Here is a 27,532-nt window from a genome sequence, read left to right on the forward strand (position 1 = left end):
TGAGCTTTCACACAAAATCTACCAACTCTGAAGTTGGCCCTGTCCACTTAAGGAATACCAGAGAAGTACAATAATTTAAAATATTTTATCTGTTAATTTCCTCTACCTCTGCTGATAAAAGCAATCTTTTTATTCAGACTTCCTGTTTCTGGCACTTGCCTTTTTTATGCTGTATATATACTTCCTCCTGTCTGTGGTCAAGTAAGTTTAGAGCTGTAGACTTAATCTCTCTGTGTGTCTCTCTCTCATTCATTTGTATACACAGGTTTGCACTTCGCTCTCTTCTCTCTCTCTCTTTCTGTCTGTCTGTCTCTGTCTCTGTCTCTGTCTCTGTCTCTGTTCTCTCTCTCTCTCTCTCTCTCTCTCTCTCTCTCTCTCTCTCTCTCTCTCTCTCTCTCTCTCTCTCTCTCTCTCTCTCTCTCTCTCTCTCTCTCTCTCTCTCTCTTGTTCCCCCTTGATCTCTCAGAATGGTGATTCTAGGTACAGCTTTTGGCATCGTTTACTATTTACTTCAAGTTGTTTCTGGAGAAAGTGGCTATGCACAGAATGGTGAGTCATTTCTAACTTTTTTTTTAAGGATTTTAAATTATTTCAGACATATGCTTTGGATTCCTCAGTTCCCTAACAGACCTGGACCTAGCACTTGTCTATGAATAGAGTCCACATACTTACCATATATTTAGCCCCTATGCAACTAGAGCATGGGACAATACTGTGGGCATTGCCAAGAAGGACTAAAATTGATTCTCAAAATGCAGATCTCAAATGTTGACTGTGCTTCTGCTAAACAGCACACTCATATCAATGATAGAAATAGTCTTGTTGGAAAAGTTTCTAAGGTAATTTTATGCTGTCCAGAAATTCAGCTGTCTTTGGCTTAACTGATTCCAAAACATTTTAAATGATAAAGTAAATGTTGAAGAAATAGTAGCTTTCTTTGCATTGTCTGTATTCTCAGTACTATTTCCTTAGTATTAAAGTCACTATCTAGAACATAATAGTCATTCAGTGCGTGGACAATTCTTCAAAATCCTATAGGTTTGCCAGATTCATCTTAGATTCTTAATAAGTAGCTCAGTAGAGATCTGAATGAGTTGTCTTATTGAAATACATTCATCGCCTCCCTATTGAACAACTCATCATGCATAATAATCTTCTCTGGAATGCTTAAATGCCTGCTTTCTGGAAACATTTTCACTCCTTAGCAAATGTATTATAATTAAAATAGGATTATAGACAAAAGCATTTGGCAATAGCAGGACCACATGAAAAGTTAGACTACAAATTATTCTTATAAGTTAAGCTTTTTCAGTTTAAAAATTAAAAAAGTAATTTCCTGAGATTAGCAGGCATTCAGAAGGCATTCAGGAGGCTAAGGCATAAGGATTACAAGTTCAATGCCAGCCCAGTCTATATAGTGATATCTAGGCCAGCTTGGGCTACATAGTGAATCTGTCTCTCTCCCTGTCCCCGCCCCTCCCGTCTCCATCTAATAACATAGGTCGATGCCTATATAATTTTCCTTATAGAAAATACCAACACACCAGGCTAATAACTTAGGTATTTTGAATCATATTTATTTAGTCATAGTTCCTCAACTTACATATTTGAGTTAATTTACTTAGTAATTATCAAGGATGGAAGACTCATGCATTTTCTCATTAAGCGAATTGTTAGAGGATGACATTTTTCACAGTAAGCTAAAAGAGAATTGTTCCTTCATGCAAAATATTCCTTCAGATTTACACAAAGACAGATGTGTGGCAAGAACCTTGAAAACCTTATTGTCCTTTGATATACCATATTATCCCTATTTCTTTCTAGCAATCACACTACTTTTCCAAAGAAATAAGATATAAAGTTGAAAACTAAATTTTTGCTTCAGCTTTAAAATTTTCAGTAGTTTTAGGAGTCTGTAACAATGAATATAATCATATAATAATATCAAAACACTTTCTGTGAGTGTATAAGAAATTCATAAACAAGCAGCAGTTGTTGGATGAAAGATAATCACAAAGATGATCAAGACACTACAAGAATACTTTGAAAAATGGTAAGCCATTTGAACTGCTATTCATCTAATTTCATTCAGCAGGAAGAAGTCTTCAAAATCATGTTGCCTTGCTTAAAATACATATTTTTAAAACTCTTACATTTTTATACCTATTTATCTTATTTATCTTATTTATTTATTGCCAGTCCTGGGCCTTGAATTCTGGGCCTGCACTCTATCCCTAAGCAATGTTTGCTCAAGGCTAGCACTCTACCACTTGAGCTATAGCACCACCTGCAACTTTTTCTGGGATTAGAGAAAAGAGTTTCATGAACTTTCCTTCCCAGGCTAGCTTTGGACCACAATTCTCAGATCTCAGCCTACTGACTAGCTAGGATAACAGGCATGAGCCAGCAGTGCCTGGGCACAAATTTTAACTATAGTTTTGGTCCCTACTAAAGTATTAACAATTATTGAAGGATACATTAACTCAGTGTTGAAATTCTTAGGTAATTTAAAATGATACTTATAATACCTTCAATCGATAGAGAACTTTTTCTTACAAATGAACTGCAAGTCTCGAGTATATCTTACTCTACCTTTTCATTAATCATTTCTCAAAAATGATAATAGAGCTAATCCTTATTGAGAGCTTACTGTGCTCTAAGCTAAGTCTTTTTGTAGATTCCTAAAAGATGAATTTCTACATCAACGACAATGTCTTAGAAAGGTTAAATAACCATACTGCACAGTAGTACAGACAAGATTTAACCCCACATCTGTGCAGCGAGAACATCAAAATTTTAACCATTACGTAAATTACTCTTAGCTGTGGATTTTAGCTCACATCAGATAGGACATTTTCTTTGTCAAATGTCATACAACATTACACATCATTGGAGGGAATTTTTCTTAACTATACAGCAATTTTCCCACTAACACTTGCTAATAAGTCAATGTGCTGCTTCTTAAACATAGTGACTTTAAGAGCCAGGGAAACCCATATAAACACTAATTTGCATTGTGTGTGAGATCTTGCAACAGACCTGTTCTTTCAGGTTACAGAGCAAAGGACCTTCTTCTAGTAATTGGCAGCAGTTAGAATGTGAGCTATGTCTTAACTTTTTTTGTTTATTTTTAAGTTGTACAAAGAGGTTTTAATTCAACATGACAGTTTATGAGTTTATCTTGATCAAAGTCACCCTTTTGATCCTTCTTCCCTATACCTCGCAACCCACCCGTCCCCTCAATTTACTCAGTTGCATTTTCACATATGTTCATTGAATATCATGACTGCATTGTCCCCCACCCTTCCTCTCTCCATTCATCTGCCCCTTTCTTTAACCCCCCCTCCCCCATAACATATGTTCTAGTTTCCTGGTATTCATTTTGAGAAACTGTAAGTTAGTAGCTCAAAGGAGTTCTACTGCTGAAATTTGCCCCTGAATATACTATAGCTTAGTTAATACATTTGTGTGTATATGCATGTGATTCTGCATCTGGCTTACTTATATAGTGAAAACTTGTATGGACAAAGCTGATCCACAGGGCACCTGAATCATCTGTTATATTCGTTGTATAGGGCTGGTAGAAACTCCCAAGAGAAAGATCAAGACAGCTCTGAAGGAAGATTTTTGTGCATCTCAGTAATAGTTGCTTGTTGGTTCCTCCACAGGAGACTTGGAAGATGCAGAACTAGATGACTACTCCTTCTGGTGCTACAGTCAGTTGGAAGTCGATGGAGCTCAGCACTCACTTACGTGTACTTTTAATGACCCAGACATCAACAGCACCAATCTAGAAATGGAAATATGGTGAGGAATATGGTTTCTTGGGTGCTGAGAAATAAATCTTCAGTCTCTTAGTACATGTGCCCTTTTTAGTACCTGCAAAAGAAGGAATATCTAGTTAAGTTATCAAGTGTTAGAACTGTGCCCCTTGCCAAGGGACTATCTTAAAGCAACTCTCACTGTTCATCTGTTAGGTCTCCAGGTCTCAATTCTTCTATAGTTCTTGGAGATCACACATTCCTCCCAATTTTATAATAGAATTTAAACTTGGATTCTCATATAACATTTCTCTCCAAAGAATCTATTTACCTGCTATGAGGCAATCTAGTGGGTTCAGATTGTGATTTTCAGTGAAGTTGGCTGATTTGTTTTTTCAGAAAAGCAAAAGACTACTATATTGCTACTATCATAATAATAAGCCCATAAAGAAAATACTATTATTAAGCCAGGCACCAGTTGCTACTCAGGACGCTGAGATTTGAGGATCACGGTTCAAAGCCAGCCCAGGCAGGAAAGTCCATGAGAATCTTATCTCCAATAAACAACTAGAAAACCGAAAGTGGTGCTGTGGCTCAAGCGGTACAGTGCTCACCTTGAGCTGAAGAGCTGAGGGACAGCACCCAGGCCCAGAGTTCAAGCCCCACAACCGACCAAAAAAAATGCTATTATTGAAAGTAACTCTGTTACACTTTTCTCATTTAAAAGTTGGCTGATTTCTAATCCATACACTTCCTGACCTGTAGCAAGTTATATAACTTATGTGTGCCTCCATTTCCTCTCTTGTAAAATGAGATGGTTGATTATATAAGAGAGCTGAGGTAATTAGTTCAACACATGGAAAGCACTTAGAACAAACAATCAACCAATGTGTAATGAATAATGGAGAAGAGACATTAATTCATAGTCTATGAAATTATACCTTACACTCTCTTGGAACACTTTATCTCTAGATCATATACCCAACATAAACTTTTCCAAAACCCACCAGAGTTAAGTTGGGTCACTGTATCATAAGACTTCAGAAAAGGAAAAGGAAAAAAGGAAGTACTTACTTTGAGAGTTGGTAAAGAGCTCAGGAAGTTTTATCTTCTCCTTTCCTCACAAGTTATCTTTTGTTGCCAAGGTTACTATCTCTAGTACCTTGAAAAAAAAATCCTCAAACATAAAATTTTCACTTGTGGCTATCTCTAAATTCACATCAGATGATCTCATTTTTCATTAGTTTCCTAATAAAGAAAATATGTCAAGACAGTAGTGAAACAGATCTTGCTGAGACACTTTTTCACCATCTACACTCCTGACAAGTCCTTTTTATTTATTTATTTATTTACATTAGTTTATATTGGGTATATAAGGGGAGATTTCATTGCTACCTCTCCACACTGTATTTCAATAAATATCAACCTCTCAATTACATCCAGTAATATCCCTAACGGTTTCATAGTTGCAAATAATTTAGCTAAACTGTATTTAACTTCCTTTGTCCTTCCCACCAGTCAAATGCCAACCTCCCTCAATTGATCTTATTTAATCTAAAGGCGCTTCCTGCATGTATTCATGCGAGGCTTTCTTCCACATTTATTGGATATTCATCCAATAGTGTTGGATTTGACAATTGTTATGTATTCTCAGTGTCTGTTAGTTCAGTTCTATCATACACTTGCCTACAGATGCCCCAACTAGGATATGCTAAAACAGCCAAACAACTCACTCAAACAATCCTCAATTCAATAAGAAATGAAAGAAAACCACTCCCACACAATGATGGTTTGGGGTTCTCCAACTATCTTGTTGGTAGACAGTCATGAGCACTGTGGTTTGTCTTGGTGAGGCCAAGGCTGACCTTTCTGTTCACTTCATTCACAGGATATTTAACCACTTCCTACCCAAGTGAACAGATTTCCCTACTTCCATTAGCACGTCTCGATTTTATGTATGTCTTACTATACTCTGTCTAGAGCTTCCATTTGGAGTTCTCAAATGGATTCAGATATTTCCATTTGGAAAAGGATTTTCTTAAAACATGGGTGAAATGAACTTCCAGAAAGCAGCCACTTTCAAAAGAAGTTATCTATACATTGACTAGGAAATTCATGTAGCCTCTGGGTTCAGAAGAAGCAATTAATTTCCCTTGCATTTAGAACAGGCAATTAAATTCCAGGATGCTGTATTTGCCAGTTAAGTTTGATAAATAAAACTGGCTTTTTGGTGCTTTTATTTTCTTTTAATATAAAAGTATAAAAACTGAATTAGAATCCTATGAAAATGGTGCTTGCTGATGAAGTTATATAGATTGGATCAGTAGATGTCAATTGCTCTCTCTCATAAAGTGATGTGTTTAACTACCTTACCTTAGGCATGACCATTATCTTACCAGTCCAAAACACAGATTTAGTAGTGTTCAGTTAGCAAATCTCAAAAGTGAAGTTAGATTCAGATTAATCAAACTCAAAGAGGTGGATTGCCAGTGCGCCAATTGGCCATTCTAAATGGATAGATATGATAAGATTTAAATACTGATTCTGGCATCAGGACCTATTGTGAGTGTGTGCTGGGGGGAAGCAGGTTGCCTATCAAAATACATTCACTTTTACTTGGTAGGGTTACTAATTTTATCCATCAAAACTCTAGCCAAAAGCCATATGCCTTGGGCAACAAAGCAGAGACATCTGGAAAGAGCTACATGGTATGGAATCTTGATAGAATAACTGAATTAGTTCTGTAATCCAGGCTTTATAGCAACTACATTGCATCAGAATTCATGGAGTGAATGTCTGGCAATGGTAAATGTCTACAAATGGTACTGAGTTCTCTCAGCATACATTGATTTTCATTAGAAATGTAATCAAACAAAGCAAAGAAAATTTGGTGATTTTTTTTTCCCCCAAGGCACCTATGATCATTTATTTCTTGTATGTCCTTCCAGGAATATTTTGTGCATTAAAATATAATAATAAATATAAATTCATAATGCTTTGCTTTTTCACACAAAATGGAGGGGAAATACAACTCAGTTCTGAGGTCAGAATTACATTGTTGGGTGAAATTCACAGTTTGATCATTTATATGATCAGTTAACAAATCAAAGACTGCGTTTATCATCCTTTCTTTTTTTAAAAAATTTTATTTTCTTTTATTTTTGAACATACTGGATTGGGATTGGGATTGGGGGGGAGGGGGAGGCTGGGGAGGGATGTGAAGGGTAAACAAAGGAGGAGGCTGCAATGCTTGGTAAGAAATGTACGCATTATCCTGCCCATGTAATTGTAACTCCTCTGTACAGTATGTTCACAAATTTGGTGATTTTTAAGACGAGTTACACTGATTTAAATATCAATGTAATTCCTTTGCCTATAAATTACTCACTGTTTAGAATCTGTTTCTCTCTCCCTTAAAAATTAAATTGACTAGGGGCTGGGAAGGTGGCTCAGTGATAGAGCACTTGCCTTGCATGCACGAGATCCTGGGTTCGATTCCTCAGCACCACATAAGCAAAAAGAAAAATTAAATTGACTAGTGCTGGATCCATACCCAAAAAAAAGCTAGAATGGACTTTTGGCTCCCTTTTACAAATGCAGAATTTATCTTTAGTACTGAAGTTAAGACCATTTTTCTCTCACCTAAATTATTTTTGTAGATTCTGTGGGCATTTAAAATTGGGGTGCTTCTCCTTGAATGCTTGCGTCAACTCTCAAAAGGCAATCATATTTCTTTGACTTCCAAATTCTTGGGGGACCCACAACCCCTCCCATGTGCCACCCCCAGATACCACTTCAAATCTGTCATTGTTTTCAGTCATTTCCACCACAGTCACAGACCACACCCAGAAGTGTCAGGCTGAACTACTGTTATATCCCAAGCATTCATTCAGTCCTTGAGACGGCCAATTACCCTAACACGCCAAATCGTTCAGAGTTTTGGAGTTATATTTCTTCCAGGGACACTTGGGGGATTTAATTGGATTTGGGCAGGGCGGGGGGGGGGGTTGTTGTTTCTATTTTCATTACTTCATATAAGTATCTGTTTTCAACAATAAGAGGCAAGAATCTTACCTACTGAACTATTCAAGACTAGAGGAGGTTAAGAACCAGGTTAAATGGTTCCCCAAAGTTTCTGCCTTTTTGGAGGTGACTGACTTAAGGTTGACACTCCCTAGGAAGACCTTACATGATCAAATCCATATCTACTATTATGCTGATGGATACATGCTATTATCTTCACCTACCATTCAATGCCATAGAATAGCTCTGTCTGAGAGAAATATAATACAATGAACAAATCTTAAAGCACATATGCAATTTTGAATTTTCTATAGCTTCATTTTATTTTTTTTTTTTAATTTTTTTTATTGTAGAGATACTATACAGAGGGTTACAGTTACATGAGTGAGGTAATGAGTACACTTCCACTTCCTCTTGAACATTGTTACCCCCTCCATTGTTTTCCCCCTACCATCCCCTCCCTCCCTCCCTTCCCCAAGGTTCTTTTTTTTTTTTTTTTTTTTTGATCGTGATTAAGTGATTACTTAATTTCCGGAAATTCACAGTATTGTGGAATAATGATGCTCATTTAAAGTCACAAGTTCATTCTAACTTTCCTGGAGCAAATTGTCTATCACAGTCTGTAATATATAACGGTGCTCATATGTTATATACCATATATGTGATCAGCAGCATGGGGATATTTAGTAGTGGTTCAACCAGATGAGTGGGAGTTCTTTGTTTCTTAAGTCCTGTTAGTTTTGTCATATCACCTAACATTTTGGATTCATCATCCACTTATCAGGGAGACCATGTACTGTTTGTCTCTTCGTTCTTGGCTTACCTCGCTCAACATGATTCCTTCTAGCTCCATCCATTTCCCTGCAAATGCCATTATTTTGTCATTTCTAATGGCTGCATAATATTCCATTGTGTATAGATACCACAATTTTTGGATCCATTCATCTGTGGTGGGGCATCTAGGTTGTTTCCATATCCTAGCTATTGCGAACAGTGCTGCAATAAACATGGAGGTGCACGTGTCCTTGTATATTGGTTCCTGTTGTTCAGGGTAGATGCCTAGAAGTGGTATGACTGGGTCGTAAGGGAGGTCAATCTTTAGCTTTCTAAGGACCCTCCAGACTGCTTTCCAAAGTGGTTGTATGAGTGTACATTCCCACCAGCAGTGTAATAGCGTTCCTCGTTCTCCACATCCCCTCCAGCATTTGTCGTTGGCTGATTTGTGGATGTGGGACATTCTGACTGGGGTAAGGTGGTATCTCAGGGTTGTCTTTATTTGCATTTCCTTCACCACCAGGGATGATGAACATTTCCTCATGTGTTTCTTTGCCATTTTTATTTCTTCATTTGAGAAGTCCCTCTTTAGTTCCCTTGCCCATTTAGTAATTGGTGTGTTGGGTTTGGGAGGGATTAGTTTCTTGAGTTCCCTGTATATACAGGATGTTAACCCCTTGTCTGATATATTGCTGGTAAATATTTTTTCCCAATTAGTTGGTTGTCTTTCTAGCTTGGTTGCGATAGCTTTATCTGTGCAGAAGCTTTTTATTTTAAGGTAGTCCCATTTGTCGAGTCTCTCTCCAATTTGTTGTGACCCTGGGACTCTGTTCAGGAAGTTCCTTCCTGTGCCTATTAGTTCAAGTGTCTCTCCTACTCTGTCCTGCAGTAGTTTCAGAGATTCAGGTTTAATGTTAAGGTCTTTAATCCATTTTGAGTTGATGTTGGTGCATGGTGATAGGCTGGGGTCCACTTTTAGTTTTCTGCATGTGGCTGCCCAGTTTTCCCAGCACCAGCGGTTGAAGAGGCTGTGTTTCTTCCATTGTATGTCTTTGGCTCCTTTGTCGAATATCAGCTGGCTGTAGGCCTGTGGATTTATTTCTGGATCTTCTATTCTGTTCCATTGGTCTTCGGGTCTGTTTTTGTGCCAGTACCATGCTGTCTTTGTTATTATAGCTCTGTAGTAGAGTTTGAAGTTCGGCATGGATAGCCCTCCCATATTGTCTTTATCCCCTAGAATTGTTTTGGCTATTCTAGGTCTTTTGTTGTTCCATATGAATTTTTGGACTGTTTTCTGTATTTCAGTGATGTACGTCATTGGGATTTTAATAGGAATTGCGTTGAATTTGTATATTAGTTTTGGAAGTATTACCATCTTTACTATATTAAGTCGGCCTATCCAGGAGCATGGGAGGTCTTTCCATTTCCTAGTGTCTTCTGCAATTTCTTTCTTTAACTTTTTATAGTTCTCATTAAATAGTTCTTTTACATCTTTGGTTAGGTTAATTCCTAAATATTTTATTTTTCGGGAGGTTATTGTGAATGGGGTTGCTCCCTTTATTTCCCTCTCTTCCTGTACATTATCAGTGTATAGGAAGGCAACTGATTTTTGTGGGTTTATTTTGTATCCTGCTATTTTGCCAAAGTGATTTATGATTTCTAAGAGTTTGGGGATGGAGTTTTTGGGATCGTGGAGGTATAGTATCATGTCGTCTGCAAAAAGGGATAGTTTAACTTCTTCTTTTCCTATGAGGATCCCTTTAATATCTTTTTCTTGCCTTATTGCCCTGGCTAAGGGTTCTAGGACTATATTGAAGAGGAGTGGAGACAGTGGGCATCCTTGCCTTGTTCCTGATTTTAGGAGAATTGGTTGTAGCTTTTCCCCATTAAGTATAATATTGGCTATTGGTCTGTCATAAATGGCTTTTATTGTTTTTAGAAATGTTCCTTCTATTCCTATTTTCTCCAGAGCTTTTAGCATGAATGAATGTTGAATTTTGTCAAAGGCCTTTTCTGCATCTGTAGCGATAATCATGTGATTCTTGACCTTGGCTCTGTTGATATGTTGGATTACATTTATTGACTTACGTATGTTAAACCATCCCTGTGTCTCTGGGATGAAGCCTACCTGGTCATAGTGAATTATTTTTTTTATGTGTTTCTGGATTCTGTTAGCTAGAATCTTGTTAAGGATCTTTGCATCTGTGTTCATCAAGGAGATTGGCCTGTAATTCTCCTTTTTGGTTGGGTCTTTGCCTGGTTTGGGGATGAGTGTGATATTGGCTTCGTAGAATGAGTTTGGGATAGCTCCTTCCTTCTCTGTTTCTCTGAAGAGCTTGAGGAGTATGGGTATTAGTTCTTGTTTAAAGGTCTTATAGAATTCTGCTGTGAATCCATCTGGTCCTGGGCTTTTTTTTGTTGGAAGACTTTTGATAGCTTCCTGTATCTCATTATAGGATATTGGCTTATTTAATTGGTTAACTTCTTCTTTGCTCAGTTTGGGCAACTTATATTTCTCTAAAAATGCATCCATTTCTGCCCGATTTTCTTCCTTTAGAGAGTATAGCTTTTGAAAGTAGTCTGTTAGAATTGTTTGGATATCTTGGGTACGTGTGGTGATGTTTCCCGTGGCATCCCTAATCCTATTAATATGGGTTTCCTCTCTTCTTTTTTTAATTAATCTAGCCAATGGGCCATCGATTTTGTTTATTTTTTCAAAGAACCAGCTTTTTGTTTGGTTTATTTTGGTTATGGTTTTCTGATTTTCTAATTGGTTAATCTCTGCTTTTAATTTGGTTATCTGGCTTCTTCTAGTAGCTTTAGGTTCCATTTTTTCCTGTTTTTCTAGCTGTTTTAATTATAGCTTCATTTTAAACAAGAAAAAAAGAGAAATAATAAAGTCAGCTCTAAAAGTATATTTTATTTAACCCAATATAACCCAAGCTATCATTTCAATATGTAGTCAAATGAACATAAATATTTTTTGGGGGGGTCCGGTCGTGGGACCTGAACTCTGATCCTGGGCACTGTCCCTCAGCTCTTCAGCTCAAGGTTAGCACTCTACCACTTGAGCCACAGTGCAACTTCCGGCTTTTTTTCTTTTTGCTTATGTGGTGCTGAGGAATTGAACCCAGGGCCTCATGCATGCAAGGCAAGCACTCTACCACTGAGCCACCTTCCCAGTCCCTGGGAACATAAATATTAATGAGATGTTTTACCTTTTTTTTACAGTAAATATTCAAAATGCAGTGTGTAGTTCAAAAGGTTTAAGGTCATGTTGCATCTTGGACCAACCACATTTCAATTATCCAATCAGCACAAAAAAAGTAGTAGTTATTGTTCAAAGTACTAGAACATTCGTAAATCAGGCAACATATATTTGACAATGAAGTAAATTAATTTAGTTGAATTGACTGGAATTGATTTGGATTGCACAAAGGGATACTAATGTTCCAGACACACAAAATGAGAATTAGTAGCAAAAAGGCTATCTGTTCTAATTTGCTGGGTTTACCTTTGTCTTTTGGCATGAATTTCCCTCCACCTGAGGAAGCTCCTAGAGTTTCCAGGACCCTTAACCAGGTCCATAAAATAGCTATACGATCTTTTGTGGCCCATTGCTCATTAATTATATTCTATAAAAAATAGAAATGAGCTAAGAATACTATTTTAGATACTACTTACTATCCCAAAGTACCAAAATACTTTATAGGCTTAGGATGTATAACTCAATATTCTACTCATGCTTAACTTACTATACCTAAAATTCAAAAATGGGTCCCAAAAAGGATATAATGTTCTACAAACTACACACACACACACACACACACACACACACACACACACACACACACACACACTTCAAAGTCTGAACAACTGGATCCTCTAAAATATGGCAGGTAACAAAAGTTACATGTTAAGGGGGGAAATTTTAAGAAATGTTTTACAGATAATAAATACCTTTAACCAATTACCTTACATTTCCTTCAACTAATTTCCAGTTTTCATAATTCAGAGATCACAGTGATCCCAAAGAATGAGATTCTGTACTTGAGACATGTGTCTCAGATTTGGGCCCAATGTCCAGCTCACTCAGAGATACAGGTACATACTCCCCTTTCTCTACAGAGTTCCTAGAAAGGACTCACTTGAGCAGATGCAGAAAAAAAGGTCCAATATCCATTTCACCATAGAAAGCTGCCACATTTATTTTCTTTCTTTCTTCTAAATATTTTATAGTTCTAGATTTTATATCTAGAGTTATATTCTCTAGATAAGTGTGTGAAAACTAAGTTTTCTCTTTTCTATTCCTTTCATGAAAATTTACTGAAAAGACTTTCTATTTTTCCCATTAAAATTACTAAGTTGCTATATTTTTCTTTTTTTTTTTTTCATTGTGAAAATACCGTACAGAGGGGTTACAATTACATGGACAAAGTAATGAGTGCATTTCTTATCAAACATTGTTGCCTCCTCCTTTGTTTCCCCTTACCATTCCTTTCCATCTTCCCCCACTAAGTTGCTATTTTAAAGTCAGTTAACCTCACATTTGCATATTTCAGTCTATTATAGAACTCTCTATTTTTGTACTGGTCAATCTTTGTGCCAATAATATATAGGTCTGATCATTACAGATTTTTTTTATAAATTTGGAATCTAATGTCCTAAATGCTCCATGTTGTTACACATTTGTCAATGTTGTGATTATTTTGAGCTCTTTATATTTCCACATAACTTTTGAATCAGTTTACTGTTATCTTTCAATCATATTTTTAATTAAGCTTAATTAAAAATATTTTATCACTATTGACTTTGCTAATCCAAAAATATAGCTCTTCCTTTTTATTGTCTTTAGTGTCTCTGAGGAATATTTTGTATTTTCTAGAACAAAGGCCTTGAATATCTTTCATAAATTTTATTTCCAGGTAATTTGGTATTCATGGTTATCATAAATGAAACTGTCCTTTAAACTTTATTTTTAATTGTTTGATGCTAACTTATAGAACTAAAATTGACCTTTGGGTAATGGGTAGTTACTATGGTTTTACTGGAGCCACTTTATAATTTCTTCTGTGAATAATGACATGTTCTATAAATAAAAGATGAATTTTTTCTTCCTTGCTAATCTGAATATCTTTTATTTGGTTCTCTTTTCTTGTGAACTATGCTGTTGAATAAAATGTAAAAAAGTGGCTCTTTCTTATCCTGATCTCAGAAAATAATTAATGATCACAATTACATCATTCAATATCATATTAATTACCAGATTTTTAAAAATGTTTTTTATTGAACTGAGCACTGGTCTTGCTGGTTTTATTTTTTAAATCTGTGAAGTTTTTATCATGAATTTTATGAAAAAGACCACAGCAATTATGAATATATTATTTATGTTTTATTTCATTAATGTAGTAAATGTTATTGATTGATCTTTCACTATTGAACTTACTTTTCTTCCTGGGACATTCATATTAGTACAGTATAAACTGTGCCAAGACTGATATTGTGCTCGTATCAATTTTCTCCAGTTTTCTTGAGGAATGTTGTATATACATTTAAAAGTGACACTTGTTGGACATTGTTAATTATTTTTCTATATTAAATTTGCCAGATTTTGGTACCAGGGTTAAGCAGAATCATCAAATATGTTGAAAACAGTCTAGTGTTTCAATAGAAATATTTGATGGAACTCATCAGCCTGTAGCCATTCAGCATGTTGATAATACATGTCATTTCTTTAAAGGAAAAAGAACTATTCAGATACCATTTTGTATTTGGGCCACTTTCACTAACTTGTATCTATAAGAAAATTTTACTATAGTTCAGCTATTACTTCTGTTGGCATAAATTTTTCTTACTATTCTTTTAAAACAATCTTTAATAATCTATAGTAAAGTGTCTTGTTACAGTCCAGATTTTCATAATTTACATCTTTGATTTTTTATCTTGATCTTGTTCTTTCTTTTCTTGATCTGGTTCATCAGCCAAAATTGCCAATGAAACATTGCTAAAATTATCCACTAAATATAGAGCTTTTTAGAATATTTTAACATTTCCTTTTTAACCCTGCTTCATGGAGAGGGAAGTGTCCCTTTTTTACAAACTTGATTTTCTCCATTTATTCCTGCAGAACAACAACAAACATTTCTTCCCATCAAAATTTTGGTTTTTAATAATTGTAAATATTCAGGAAATTTTCCTAATTTTCATAAGCATTTTTGACTATTTCAAGTATGCTTACTTTTAATGATAGAATAAGTCATCATTGATTGTAATGGAACAGGGAGCTACATTATTTTAATTCATTGTCTTTCTCTCTTGAGCATTCATTTTCACATTCCGAGAGAGAGAGAGAGAGAGAGAGAGAGAGAGAGAGAGAGAGAGAGAGAGAGAGAGAGAGAGAGAGATTGAAGTTTAAGCCATACATGGTCATACATGTGGTTCTGTTGCTGTCATATGAAACTTCTGTCATATGAAGCTTCTACCTAAATCAAGATAATCTCTTTTTTGTTTCTACAGTGGAGCTCTGATGCGTATAAATTGCTTGAGTCTTAATAAAATGCAAGAGATGTATTTCCTCAAGACAAAACGATTCTTACTGATTGGTGAAAGCAGAATATGTGTGAAGCTTGGAGAAAAAAACATATACTGCAAAATATTCAACATAGTCAAAATAGGTAAGGGGTGGTTGGAAAGACATGTTTGTTGTGGTCTAGATATTTGTTGCTGACTCTGTGTTTCAACATTCTGTATATTAAAGGTAAGCAGGTTATGGAAACAATTCACAATAGATAATAATTAATTATCTGATACCATTTTATTAAATGAAAAGAATAGATTCTTATAATATTCATTCCTACTGTGAGACAATTTTGAGAATCTTTAAACTAAAGCTATGTGTTTGACAGCTACACACTGAGGGAAGATCAAATTGATTTGCATATCTAACTGAAGATAAGCCCTTTGCCATTTATTCATACAAGTTCTTTCCTTCTTCATCATACCTCTTCCTGAATTCCCTATACTTTTCTGCACATATTTGCACCATCTTCTGAGTGTGATTAGCTAAATTGTCAAGCTATTTTAAAATATACTTCCCTATTAGAACTATCCAGAAGAAAGAGATCTAATAAAAGGGAGATAGGTAGACAGGTGGATAGATCGATACATGAGAAATAGATTGGTGATAGATAATAGCTAGACAGATAGCTAGATAGATAGACAGCAGATATATAGTAGGCAGATAGATGGACTATAAACACATTTATTTTAAGGAGTTGACTCATATGATTGTGAAGGCTAGAAAACTTGATATTTGTAGGGTAAGCTAGAAGCCTGGAAATTAAGAATGAATGTTAGGAAGTTTCAAGTGTTACAATCTTGAATCCAAATTCCGTAGAACAGAAAACCAAAGGATTTCTTTATTGCATTTTTAAAAACAACATTTTTCTTCTTCAAGGAACCTCAAGTCTTTTTTCTTGCCTACAGATTACCTGATGTCTATCACATTATGAAAGGTGATCTGCTTCATACTAGGTCTACTAATTCAAATTTTTGTCATTCAGAAGTTATTTAAATTGGCATTCAACCAAACAATGAAACATCATAGCTTAACTAATAGCTTGACAAATAAGATATCATGGTTTCCTATGAGAATAAGTGAGGCATGAAGCATGGCCAAATCTGATGTGACTCAGAATGTATACATTACACTTTGCTGCAAGTGAATGAAAAAATTATGATTCAATCCAAATTGTAATTTGAATTAGTACAATGGGAGAATAAGATATGAATGTATTGTACCTCTGCAGATTTATAAGTAAGTATATACATAAGTATAAAGATACTTATATACTCTAAGATACTTACTTATATACTCTGTTTTCGACCTCTTTGCATCATTTCAAAAGAAAATTAAAAGTGAGAGAACAATTCTCATTAGAGATCAGGAAGAGTGAGAAACAGTTCAACTTTGCTTCCCTAAGATCCTGAAATGAAGAATAAAAGCAGAGGTTCCATGTGTGAATGATGATCTTGACTGAACATGCAGATGTGGTAGGAAAGAAACATTAGGTTGTATATGTTAACTTTATGGTATGTTGGCCACACTAGTGTTCAGTCCTATTGAGGTAAGGATTCCTACTGCAGAATATCCCTGAGTTTAGGCATGAGCAAGCTGGATTTTGGTCATTTGGAGACCAGGCATTTCTGGATACCTCTTCAGTTTGTGCCCTACACAAAGCCATCATATTGAAAGATCATCATTTACACTGCACGGTTATATTCACTTCTCTTTGGGTAAGTAGAGGCCAGAGATTTATTTCCTCAAAGAGCAGGGCTGGAACATCAGGGGAGAGTTCCTTCTCATACAAACCCACCCCAGCAAATAAGCCCCCTGCATTCATGGAAATGCACACAATCCATATGCACATATTACGTGACACCATGTAACATCCGATCCAGATCTCATGTGCCCAGGGATCCTGCAGGCCCACATTCTCATCAACAGGTTATGACCATGACCTGGGGAGGAGCTGAGTAGATACTCTGCGGTAGCACAGGTTACATTTTAAGGAAGTCCAGCATGAGCCCAGTAGCATCTTGTGCTGGTTCCCCCATAACATTTCATGTATTAGATTACCTTTTAATAGAATTTCAACTGCATGCTCCTGAATGGACTCCAGAGCCAGAGTCCTCCAACCCCCACTGGGACCACCTGCCCCCTCTCTTCCCTTTCCCTAGATGTCCCCACCCAGTGAAACTGGAGGGGCAGTTTCTAGTCTTCCCACTTGGCTTGACCAGGGTAGATTGATGTGATCATTCAGATGATATGAGGACATATTAATCTTTTTTAATATTGCTTGAAGAAGGAGCAACTTTTCCTAATTTGCTCAGCTAGCTGTACATTAGAGGTAGATCGGTGTGATAGATAATTTTCCAGACTAAAGGAGGTACCAAGACCAGGACAGAGAAGTCTCAGGTGAAAGTGGCTTAATATAGATGCTTCCCTAGGAAACTAATACTTTTTCTGGCTTTTTTTCTGCCTGCAAATATCCCTGCCTCCCGCTAATACTTTCTCTTAAGTGGTGCATTTAATCTTAACAGCTCTGTGAGGAAGACGGGCAGAAGGCAGAGGGAGGCTGATGAAGAGTTAAGAGTTAATGCTGTTGAGACTCTCAGAGGAGACTCTTTGAAGACACAGTGCAAGCTGGGAGTTAGGATAGAGACCTTTCACTTCCATGCAGCAGAGATAAGACACCTATCTCTGCATTCATTGCCTTGTTTTACTGGAAGAATGAGACCTAAAGTTTTCATTGAACTACTCCTGCATTAGGGTTAGTTGCCAACAAGTTCTCTAATATTTCAAAGGCAAATAAGTGTGTTTTAGTATAAAATTAGCTCAAAACACCTGGCCCCTCAAGTTCATTTCTTATTCATATCAAAGACAAAATGGATGTTACTAACTTTTGAATAGTGAAACACCAAGCAATACTTAGGACTTTCCCTCACCCTCCCTCCTGTGATCCACTGTCTTAAACATAGGACTCCAACAGGGGTCGGCAAACATAAGGATCATATGTGCGTATGATTCTGGGCCAAGACTGGAGCCAGTGGTGTTACTTCTATCCACATCATTTAGAAGGCTATATACAAACTGCAAGGTGGGCTAGAAAATACTGGTCTCTGTGTGTGTGTGTGTGTGTGTGTGTGTGTGTTTTACTGCAGTTTGAACTTGGGGCTTTGGGCTTAACAGGCAAGCACTCTACCACTGAGCTATATTCCCAGCTCCTTATGTTTTCATTATTTTATTTTTTTGGTCAGTCGTGGGGCCTGAACTCTGGGCCTGGGCTCTGTCCCTCAACTCTTCAGCTCAAGGCTAGCACTCTACCACTTGAGCCACAGCTCCACTTCTGGCTTTTTCGGGGTATGTGGTACTGAAGAATCGAACCCAGGCCTCATGCATGCAAGGCAAGCACTCTACCACTGAGCCACCTTCCCAGCCTCCATTATTTCTTGAATTGGACCTTGGTTCTTTTTCTGCCTGGCCTGGAACATTGTCCTCCCATTTATGCTTCCCATGTAGCTGGGATGAAAGACATAGCTTGTTATTGGTTGAGGTAGAGACTGTTGAACTTTTTGCCCAGGCTGGCCTCAAACTATATTCCTCTTAATTCTGAGTAGTGAGGATTACAGACATGAACAACTACATTTGGGTTTATCTGGATTTGAACCTAAGAAAAAGAAAAACAAATAGCTTTCTGTGTAGTTTGTTAACTACAGATTAGGATGAAATGATGGAAAGAATGGATTAAATGATTTTCAGAATAGGCAGATTGAATAAATTATCATCATTTCATTGATGGCTCTGTAAATAGACTTTATCTTCTTTTCTTGCCAGTTAAACCTGATCCACCTTTTGATGTACAAGCCATTTATCGTGAGGGAGCAAATGACTTTGAAGTGACCTTTAATTTGTCATACTTGCACAAGACATATGCAAATCAATTAATACATGATGTAGCCTTCCACCCGGAAAAGGAGGAAAACAACTGGACGGTAACGTCAAATAGGATCAGAAAATAAAAACATCCTAATGTTGTACACATTATTCTCTCAGAGGTGCAATCATTCTAGTTTTACTACCAGAACTTATCCTTTATCCAAAGCACCTCCTACTGTGTTTGAAGCTGACCCCACAAATCCTGACCCCCACACACCTAACTCTGAATTTTATTCATTGCATTTTTGTATCTTTTATTTTCTTTATTTTTCTGACAGATTCTCACTTTTTGTGTGTATGTGTGTCAGCCATGGGGCTTGAACTCAGTGCCTGAGTGCTATCCCCGAGCTTTTTTGCTCAAGGCTAGCACTCTGCCACTTTAAGGCACAGCTCCATTTCCAGTTTTTTCTTGGTTAATTGGAGATAAGAATTTCATGGACTTTCCTGCCCAGGCTGGTTTTGAACCACAGTCTTCAGATCTCAGCCTTCTGAGTAGCTAGGCTTATAGGCATGGCTTTTACTTTTTATACTAAAGCCAACTTTGCATCATGATCTTCCTACCATTGCCATTTGTGTAGCTGGGATTGAGATTATGAAGGTGCATTATTGGAGATTTTTTTTCTTTTTAGTGGCATAAGAGTTTGAACTCAAGGCCTTAAGCCTGATTGGATTGTGCCTTCACTCACTCTGCTTATGCTCTATCACTTAAGCCATGTTCTGCCCTTGTTTTTTGGTGGTTATTTAGGAGATGGAGTCTACTGGACTTTTCTGCCCAGTCTAGCTTTGAACCAAGATCCATTAGATCTTAATTTCCTGTAGTAAAGATTACAGACATGAACATTTGGTACCTGTCTGTCTTGCTAGCTTTTTAGCTTGGGCCGGTTTTGAACTCTCAAATCGGTAAGAACATTTTCTTTTGTTTTTAAGGGTTAATGCACACATTTTGAGGAGAGTATTAGCTTTATTTTACTATTTACCATGTAAGATGGAATAGTATCTTTCTAAAGAGAAAGAATTCTTCCTCGCTATCTCTTGACTACTTTTGACATGAAAAAGGGAGGAAAGAAAGATAAAAAAAATTATTGAACTAGGAAAGGAAATCCCTGGTGAAATAAGTGCTAGAAGTGACTGAGATCTTCACAGACTCTGTCCTGCTTCTGCCACTGATCCCTCCACAAACACAAGGTCCTAGGTGTAAGAGGTACTTAAGAACTTCATGAGGATGCCTAAATGACTACAGGAGTTCAGCTTAAAGTTATTTGAGAGAGCTAGCTAATTACTGGAGCCGTACCTCATTTTCTGTGCTAAATGACTCCCATACCTCTTAACTCTTTAGCACATGAATTTATCCAACACAAGGTTGACACTCCTGCAGAGGAAGCTGAAACCTAACACAATGTATGAGATTAAAGTCCGATCCATTCCTAAAGGCTATTTTGAAGGCTTCTGGAGCGAATGGAGTCCAAGTTCCTTCTTCAGAAATCCAGAGATCAAGAGTCCAGGTGAGCAATGGTTCACCATCGCTGTTAACAATGCCTGGGAGGGAGTGTCAAAGTGTGGGAGCGAAAGTGAGAGAGAGAGGTTGACACAAGTCAGCCTCCCTGATTGCAAGGACTTATGAGAAAGTCTTCAATTTCCTGTGGAGAACAGCCTGCCTTCTATTTTCTATGAGGAATAAGGGAGCAGTGCGGGAAGAATCCACTGTAGCTGGTAAATGGTAGAAGGTATCTTGATGCTACTCTCTGGGGTCTCTGGGGTGTTCTGGAGTTACTCCTGAGTCTAAATAAAATCCCTAGCCATGCCTCTTGCTTAAGCTAGGATTTCAATGGGCCTTACGAAGACTTCTGTAAGGAATAACTTTGTTGGTGACAGGTGGACAGGTCAGCGGTGCTGTCCTGTGTTTCATTCTCTAGGATGATAAATATGTCCTTGATGTCGATGAAATAATAATGGCCAGAAAAGGCCAGGTAACACAGCTCAGAAAAACGTTCAACGTACCCCCACACAGAGTTCCCTTTTGGAAGGCTGCAGGAACTGTTGTATCACCCCAGCTTCTCCTCCTCACCTGGCACTTACTGTTGCTTCATGTGAATATTTACCTCTTCATCCTATGTGCTGGCTTCTTTACTTCAGTATTAGTAGTTGAGAAAGCAGATGGCTTTACCAGTGCCTCACTTCTACCTTTCAGGTAGCTGATGATCTCATTCTGTTTACCCAATCATTGCCAATTAAGCCAGACAAATCCTTCTGCTTATTAAGAACAACTTTCCGGAAATAATAAGTGAGACCATGTTACTAAATAAACTCGGTGCTTTATGAAAGCCTGTGTGCATCCTGGTATTCACCATGACATCATTTTTTTTATATTCTAGGGGAGATGAATCTTGTTTTACTGACTGTCAGCACTCTGAGTTGCTTCTCTATAGTTCTGGTGGTCATCTTAGCCTGCATGTTGTGGGAAAAAAGGTGATTTTCTTTAATTAATCCGAAGGCTGATTATGTAGAATCCCTGACAACGCTGAAGCTCCACTTAGTGATGAGGAAAATTCAAGGGGGAATTATAGATTTCAGGAACTGTAGGTACCCAGCCTCTCTCCCATTCTTAGGTGCTAAAGAATTTCTACACTAATTTCAAAAGAGACAAAAAGGTATTCATTGGACCTTTTTCCAAAATAAGAATTCCTTAAGCAGTATTTCTCAATTTTTTTCCAGTCTCCAAATAAGCATAGAAATAATTACCTATGCAAAATATATTTGGTATGCTAATTTCAAGCACTCAAGTTCTTAGAAAGTTTATATTCTACCATATGATAGAGTCATGTTTAGCCTCAAAATAAATATTTTTAGAAGATATGCCATTTATATTTCTTAATGTTCTAGGAGATGCCCAGAGCGTAGAGCCCCACATCTCCAGGATTACAAATACTCAAATCTAAAAAGTACTGCCATGTAGATTGGTGGTAAATGACCAAGTCAAATTTAAGCTTTATAGCTATATTAAAAATGACACCTGACAAACCTCATTTTCCACAGGTGTATCATTGTCTTATTCACTGAGTATGTTAATAACAATGATCTCTGATCTAGCCCCTCCCGAGACTAATAGGGCACTGGCCTCAGAGAATACAATATAGTTCTCCATAGTCACCTACCTAGTATGACAGAGCCAAGATCAGAACAAAGTAGAAACGCCTATTATTGACCTGCTCCCTCTGCCACTTAACTACCAATGTTTTCCGATTTCAGGATTAAGCCTATTGTGTGGCCGAGTCTCCCAGATCATAAGAAGACTCTGGAACAACTTTGTAAGAAACCAAAAAGAGTAAGTGTTGCTGATCACTGAAGAAGCCTCCTGCTGATGGCATTCTGTATCTAAAAGTGATATTCCAGAACAAAAAAGAGCAGAACATGAATTTCCACTCTTTTATGCATTCCATAAGTAATGTACCTTGAAAGATACTAGATGCAGCTCAGTGGAGAAAGGAAATTGGAATAAGATATGTGTCTCAGGACTACTGGGCTTCTCAGGATTGGAGAGTACATCAGTGATCGCATCAAACCCAGCAGTGCTGAAGAATATGTAGGCAATGCCGTGACATTCCAGGAAAATCCATCAGAAAATTCTTTAGATTTGTTTTTCTGAAGTGAATGCTTAGTCCACATCTTTCTAATGCCCCCTCTCTCTCCCTCTCTCTCCAGAATTTAAATGTGAGCTTCAATCCCGAGAGTTTTCTAGACTACCAGATTCATGAGGTGGATGGAATTCAAGCTAGAGATGAAGCTCAAGGTTTTCTGCAGGACATTCTGCCTCCACAACTAGGGTCTGGGGAGCAGGGGATTAGAGGGAGTGTCTGCAGCCCCAACAGGCCTTCTGAGAGCACAGCCATCACCCCCAAAGCTTTCAGCAGAGAAGCACCCCACAGAGACCAGGCTGGAAATGTCAGTACATGCAATAGCCTTATTCTTCCCTCTTGCAATTCTCCAAACTACAGGGAAGGTGACAAGAATGGGCCTCATGTGTACCTGGGCTTGCTACCTAGTCCTGGAACTACAGATAGCATCCTATCCCCACCATTTCCTCTCCAATCAGGAATCCTGACTTTAAACCCAGTTGTTCAGGGACCACCCATCCACACTTCCCTGGGACCAAATCAAGAAGAAGCATACGTCACAATGTCCAGCTTTTACCAAAACCAGTGAATTGTGAGGAAATTGAAGACCATCCCCATTGCAAACAACAAATATGGCTGAGAGAACTCCACTATCCACTCTTCAGGACTCTGAGCCATGACTGTGACATCCTGATTCAGTAGCATTCAAAACAAGAAAAGAAAATTCTGCTTCTATCACATTGATTTAGTCTTGAGCTTTGGAATGACACACAGACGAAAAAAAGCAAGAAAGAATTAAGGAAAGGGTGAAGGAAAAGATGGATGAGTATGAGCAATGGAGTAAGAGAAGAAAGAAGAAAAGGATTACCAATGACAATTTCTATTGGCAGGATTTGCATAACCAGTGCTGTGCTAAGTCCCTCTCACAGTTTATTTCACTGAAGTAGGTCAATTATAACCATCATTCTTTTTTTTACAGAAAATAAAAGTAAGAGTGAAGGGAAAATTAGTCTTCTAAGTTTCCCACTAAGTTGGGCGTGAAGATCGTGGGATCTATTTTCAATCTACCTGTTTCTGAACCTTTCTCTTAACTAAGGACTGCCTCATTCTTGAGCACCAAGCATTACTAATTACTGGGTGATGATATGATTGATTATCCAAACCGAGTCACTTTTGAAAGTGAAAGGCGAAGTCATAATCACTCCAGAATGACATGCATGAACTGGAACTGTCCTAGATAAATATAAGCATGTTGTTATTGAATGAATACCACTGTAACGAAAAAAGTGGAGACAAATGGTTTCCAAGGGGTAAGCATCATGGCTAGCCATGTCAAAGATATGGGAAGAAGGCAAGAGAAAGTCTCCAAACTGATTTGATTTTATTTTGCTGACCTCAAGTTTGATTAGTTACCAAGAGTATGCTCCCATTGCTGCTACCATCCATCAACCTCTTGTATGATCAGAGAAGAACCTGTTGCCAGCCCTGGACAGTGGGACAGTTGACAAAGAAATGGAGGAATGGTGCCTTTAATGTGTGTGCATACTGCCCCTGAATTATCCTTGGATGCTGCTACAAACTTCAGGGAGGATAGGTTATGGACACTGTAGTGAGCGGCCAGTTTTGGCTACACTTGTAAAGCTATGGAGATGGCATATTATGAATATTTAACATTTGTCCTTTCACCTTTTTTAGTCTAGATAAATGTCTAATGATTAGGTCAAACCAATTCAAGGCAGCTAGGCAATGTCAGCCAACCCTGATAGATCACAGGCCCCTGGTCCTGGCAGCTCATAGAATCATCCAAGGTAGAGACAGGGAGATAAAGAAGGATGTAAGTTCAAGGTCGTTTTTCAGAGTTTGTTGTTCATGTTTAGTGTTTCATCTTTATTCGCTCTCTACTTTGTTTAGGGAAACTAAGTGATTTTAATTTTCATGTATCTCTTGTGCTGTGAATGGCAATTTAAACTGTGGACAAATAGAGCCTGCCTATTGGCTTAAGCCCTAGTCATAATCAGACTATTTTATTTGGGGATGAATGTTTTACTTTTCAAAGTGCTTTTCCTCTACATCAGAAGTAGTAAATACAGTGCCCTAACCCCTTAGCTGTGCTTAGTGCTTTTGTGATTTTTTTTCAAAGCACTTCTGTAAACACTGTCTTTCATCTCTTTGACAATCATTTATACAAAGCCTGCTATATGCCATCCAAAATGCTAGGCACAGGACATCAGAGAACAAATAACAATGGGATCCTACCTCAGAAAGTACAAAATTTAACCAAAGTGACAGCTTGTCAACAAATTATCATAATACTTCAAAATGTTATAACAGAAGTATGCTGATTAGAGATCAAGAAAATGCTACAAAAATGACATAAATTTGCATGCAAAAAAGTAGAATCTACCAGGTCCAGAAATAGTAGAGATATTTTCCATTAGGAAGGCAGATTTTTTTATCCATATTAAAAAATGAGAGTCAAGCCACAAAGAGAAGATCACACAAAATCTGATACCCACCCTAAATCTTAGACTCCCTGATTCACTGAGGTTGTTTGAAGGATTTATTTTTATTATCTTTGACTCATGAGGAAATTGGAACACAGAAAGGAACAAGTAAGTTACTCACACTCACATGTTAATTCAGAACTGGGAGCTCCAATTTTATAGCCTTCGTATATATAGACAATCTCCTTAAGAAAGGAAAAATAACTTGGGGACCACACTGAGATCCCTCTCCATTTCTAAAATCCTATATTTCAATGTTGTTTAGACAATTGTTGTCATCTGATTTGGTATGTGTCTATAATGTTTATTGGAGAAATTGAAAACCTATGTATTGTAATGGGACTTTTACTTATTAATGGTATCTGCTGCTATGCTTGATTATATACTCAGGGAGAACATACAATGTAAGATTTCTATCTGGTCCCCACCCATCCCTTTCTTGGGATTTATAAAGAAAGAAAAAGCTCTTGATTAGAGATGATGTGTAAATCAGAGATGTTAAACTGCTAGCTCCGTGTAACATGAAATGAAAGGAGAACTGAAAGGACAATGAGAAACAAAGCAGTAATTTGGTCAAATGACTATGCGTGGGTCCAGAGGACTCACAATTATTCAGTGGATTTTCTGTATGTGTTATGCTTTCCATGGGAATTGGCTCCACACGTCCAAGTAAGGGCAATTTCAGATGAATGTACTTATGTGACTTTGCTCTTCAGGAGGTGCTGCCAGGCTTGGAACTGGCAAGGAAGATAGTAAGAGTATGTTGTAGGTGTATGGACACAGCTCAGAAGACATTTTTGCTAGCTCAGTAGTTTTCCTTGGAATTAATCTTAAATGGATCCAATACTCACTACAGTGAACGTCTCTGAAACTGATGTGTTCTTTTCACATGCATTACTAATATTTGTAGAGCTGCTACTATGAACATAAATATACAGTGTGTGACACCATCTCATATTTAATTAAATATTTTGAGACTTCGCATGGCTGTTTTGTCTTCTGTAATAATTTCAGATAGAAGGAAACTGACAACAGATCTGTATGTTTCTTCCAGAGAAACATTCTGAAGTTATTTGCTGACATTTTAGGGGTCTGGGTTCCTAGGAAAAAATTATCAATTAAGTACTTAGTTAATAATGATCAGCACTTTGCTGAGTCCACTCTGCAGTTCTTTACACTATGATAGTTTAGAGCAATAGTGCTGACATTAGAGCAATGAAATGGACCGACCCTAGTTACAATTACGTGAGACCAAAGATACATAGGAACCCTATAATAGCATTCCCTTGCTTTACACAAAAGATCAATCTGAATTCTTAGCTTTAAAAAGTAAACACTCATCTCCCTGTGTGCATGACTAACTCCAAGTTCTGCCAATTATACTGGATCCTTTTCCATGAGTCTCTGGACTTACTCCCAATGAGTCTGTTTTAATTGATCAGATATAGATTCTGTATCTATATTGATTTTACCTTCAGGTGATTAAATGTACAACTGTCAGACTTAAGAACCACTTTATCAAAGACTGGGAATTTCCTGCAATTTGAGAATGTGCTCAAAGTTTTTTAGAGTAACCCTCGCTTATAAAGCTGCATAGAAGATTGTGCTTAGTTCAAATGTTGGAGTTCTATGGGCATGGACCATAAACAAACACAGAAGACACACAGGCCATGATTCTGTTCATAATTAATAAAATATGAACTGCACATCAAGTACCAACATTTCTTCTTCACTACCAAAAAGGTCAGAGTCCACAGTGATGACCTCACACTCTGGCCTGCATAAAAATCACCTCCACCTCTTAAATGTTAATAGAGTTCCCAAATACAGGCCTCTTGTCTTATTGTTTCCTCTGTCTTAAACAATTCTCTGGCTGTCTGTGTGGCTGGTTCCTTATTTTGTGGGCCCTTTGAGACTTCTTCACAGGGAGTTCATTCTGTCAAAAACATGACCTCTTCTCTTTCCACTAATCTTAATCATGTCTTCTTTTCTCCTCCGAAATCCCTTTTATGATTTTCATTACCTTGCTTATGTTTTGTGATTATTGTCATTGCTTGTCTCTAATTCTGAAATTCAAGTAAAAGGCAAGTTCTTCCCTCCAATTTAAAATGAGCCTCTAGTAATATCAGTAGATGGAAGTGAAGAAGAGGACAAGTTTTTCTGATGAGAAGAACTGGGCACAAATACTTTGTTTTCTTGCCTCAGGCTCATCCTGGACCTGCTTGTAGCATCCCCTAAGTCTAGCTCTCATATGACCTACCCTACACCTCCACATAGGAGAATATTTTAAACAAAATCTGATCAATTCACTCCTCTAGCTAAAATCTGTTGGTGGTCTCTCAGAATGACGTATGACTTCTC

The 27,532-nt window shown here is 37.4% G+C and overlaps 1 protein-coding gene across 1 annotated transcript; it reads left to right on the top strand.

Annotated features, from left to right (window-relative positions):
- Positions 1 to 226: 226 nt before the first annotated feature.
- On the top strand, positions 227 to 26,153 carry Il7r (interleukin 7 receptor). Its single transcript, XM_070041027.1, has 8 exons — positions 227 to 549; positions 3,669 to 3,807; positions 15,075 to 15,232; positions 18,955 to 19,112; positions 20,393 to 20,558; positions 21,429 to 21,522; positions 22,303 to 22,378; positions 22,756 to 26,153. Exons 1-8 carry the CDS (start codon positions 468 to 470, stop codon positions 23,254 to 23,256), a joined length of 1,374 nt encoding a protein of 457 aa, XP_069897128.1. The 5' UTR covers positions 227 to 467; the 3' UTR covers positions 23,257 to 26,153.
- The last annotated feature ends 1,379 nt before the right edge of the window (positions 26,154 to 27,532 follow it).

Source organism: Dipodomys merriami, unplaced genomic scaffold (assembly GCF_024711535.1).
Source record: "Dipodomys merriami isolate MVZ:Mamm:240054 unplaced genomic scaffold, mDipMer1.0.p SCAF_30, whole genome shotgun sequence".
Taxonomy (NCBI): domain Eukaryota; kingdom Metazoa; phylum Chordata; class Mammalia; order Rodentia; family Heteromyidae; genus Dipodomys; species Dipodomys merriami.

Bases quoted from the DNA above. Each gene is read 5' to 3' on its own strand.
- Il7r (XM_070041027.1), top strand. From the start codon at position 468: ATGGTGATTCTAGGTACAGCTTTTGGCATCGTTTACTATTTACTTCAA. The intron at 15,233-18,954 runs GTAAGGGGTGGT...TTTTCTTGCCAG, and splicing joins ATTCAACATAGTCAAAATAG to TTAAACCTGATCCACCTTTT. The intron at 21,523-22,302 runs GTGATTTTCTTT...TTCCGATTTCAG, and splicing joins TGCATGTTGTGGGAAAAAAG to GATTAAGCCTATTGTGTGGC.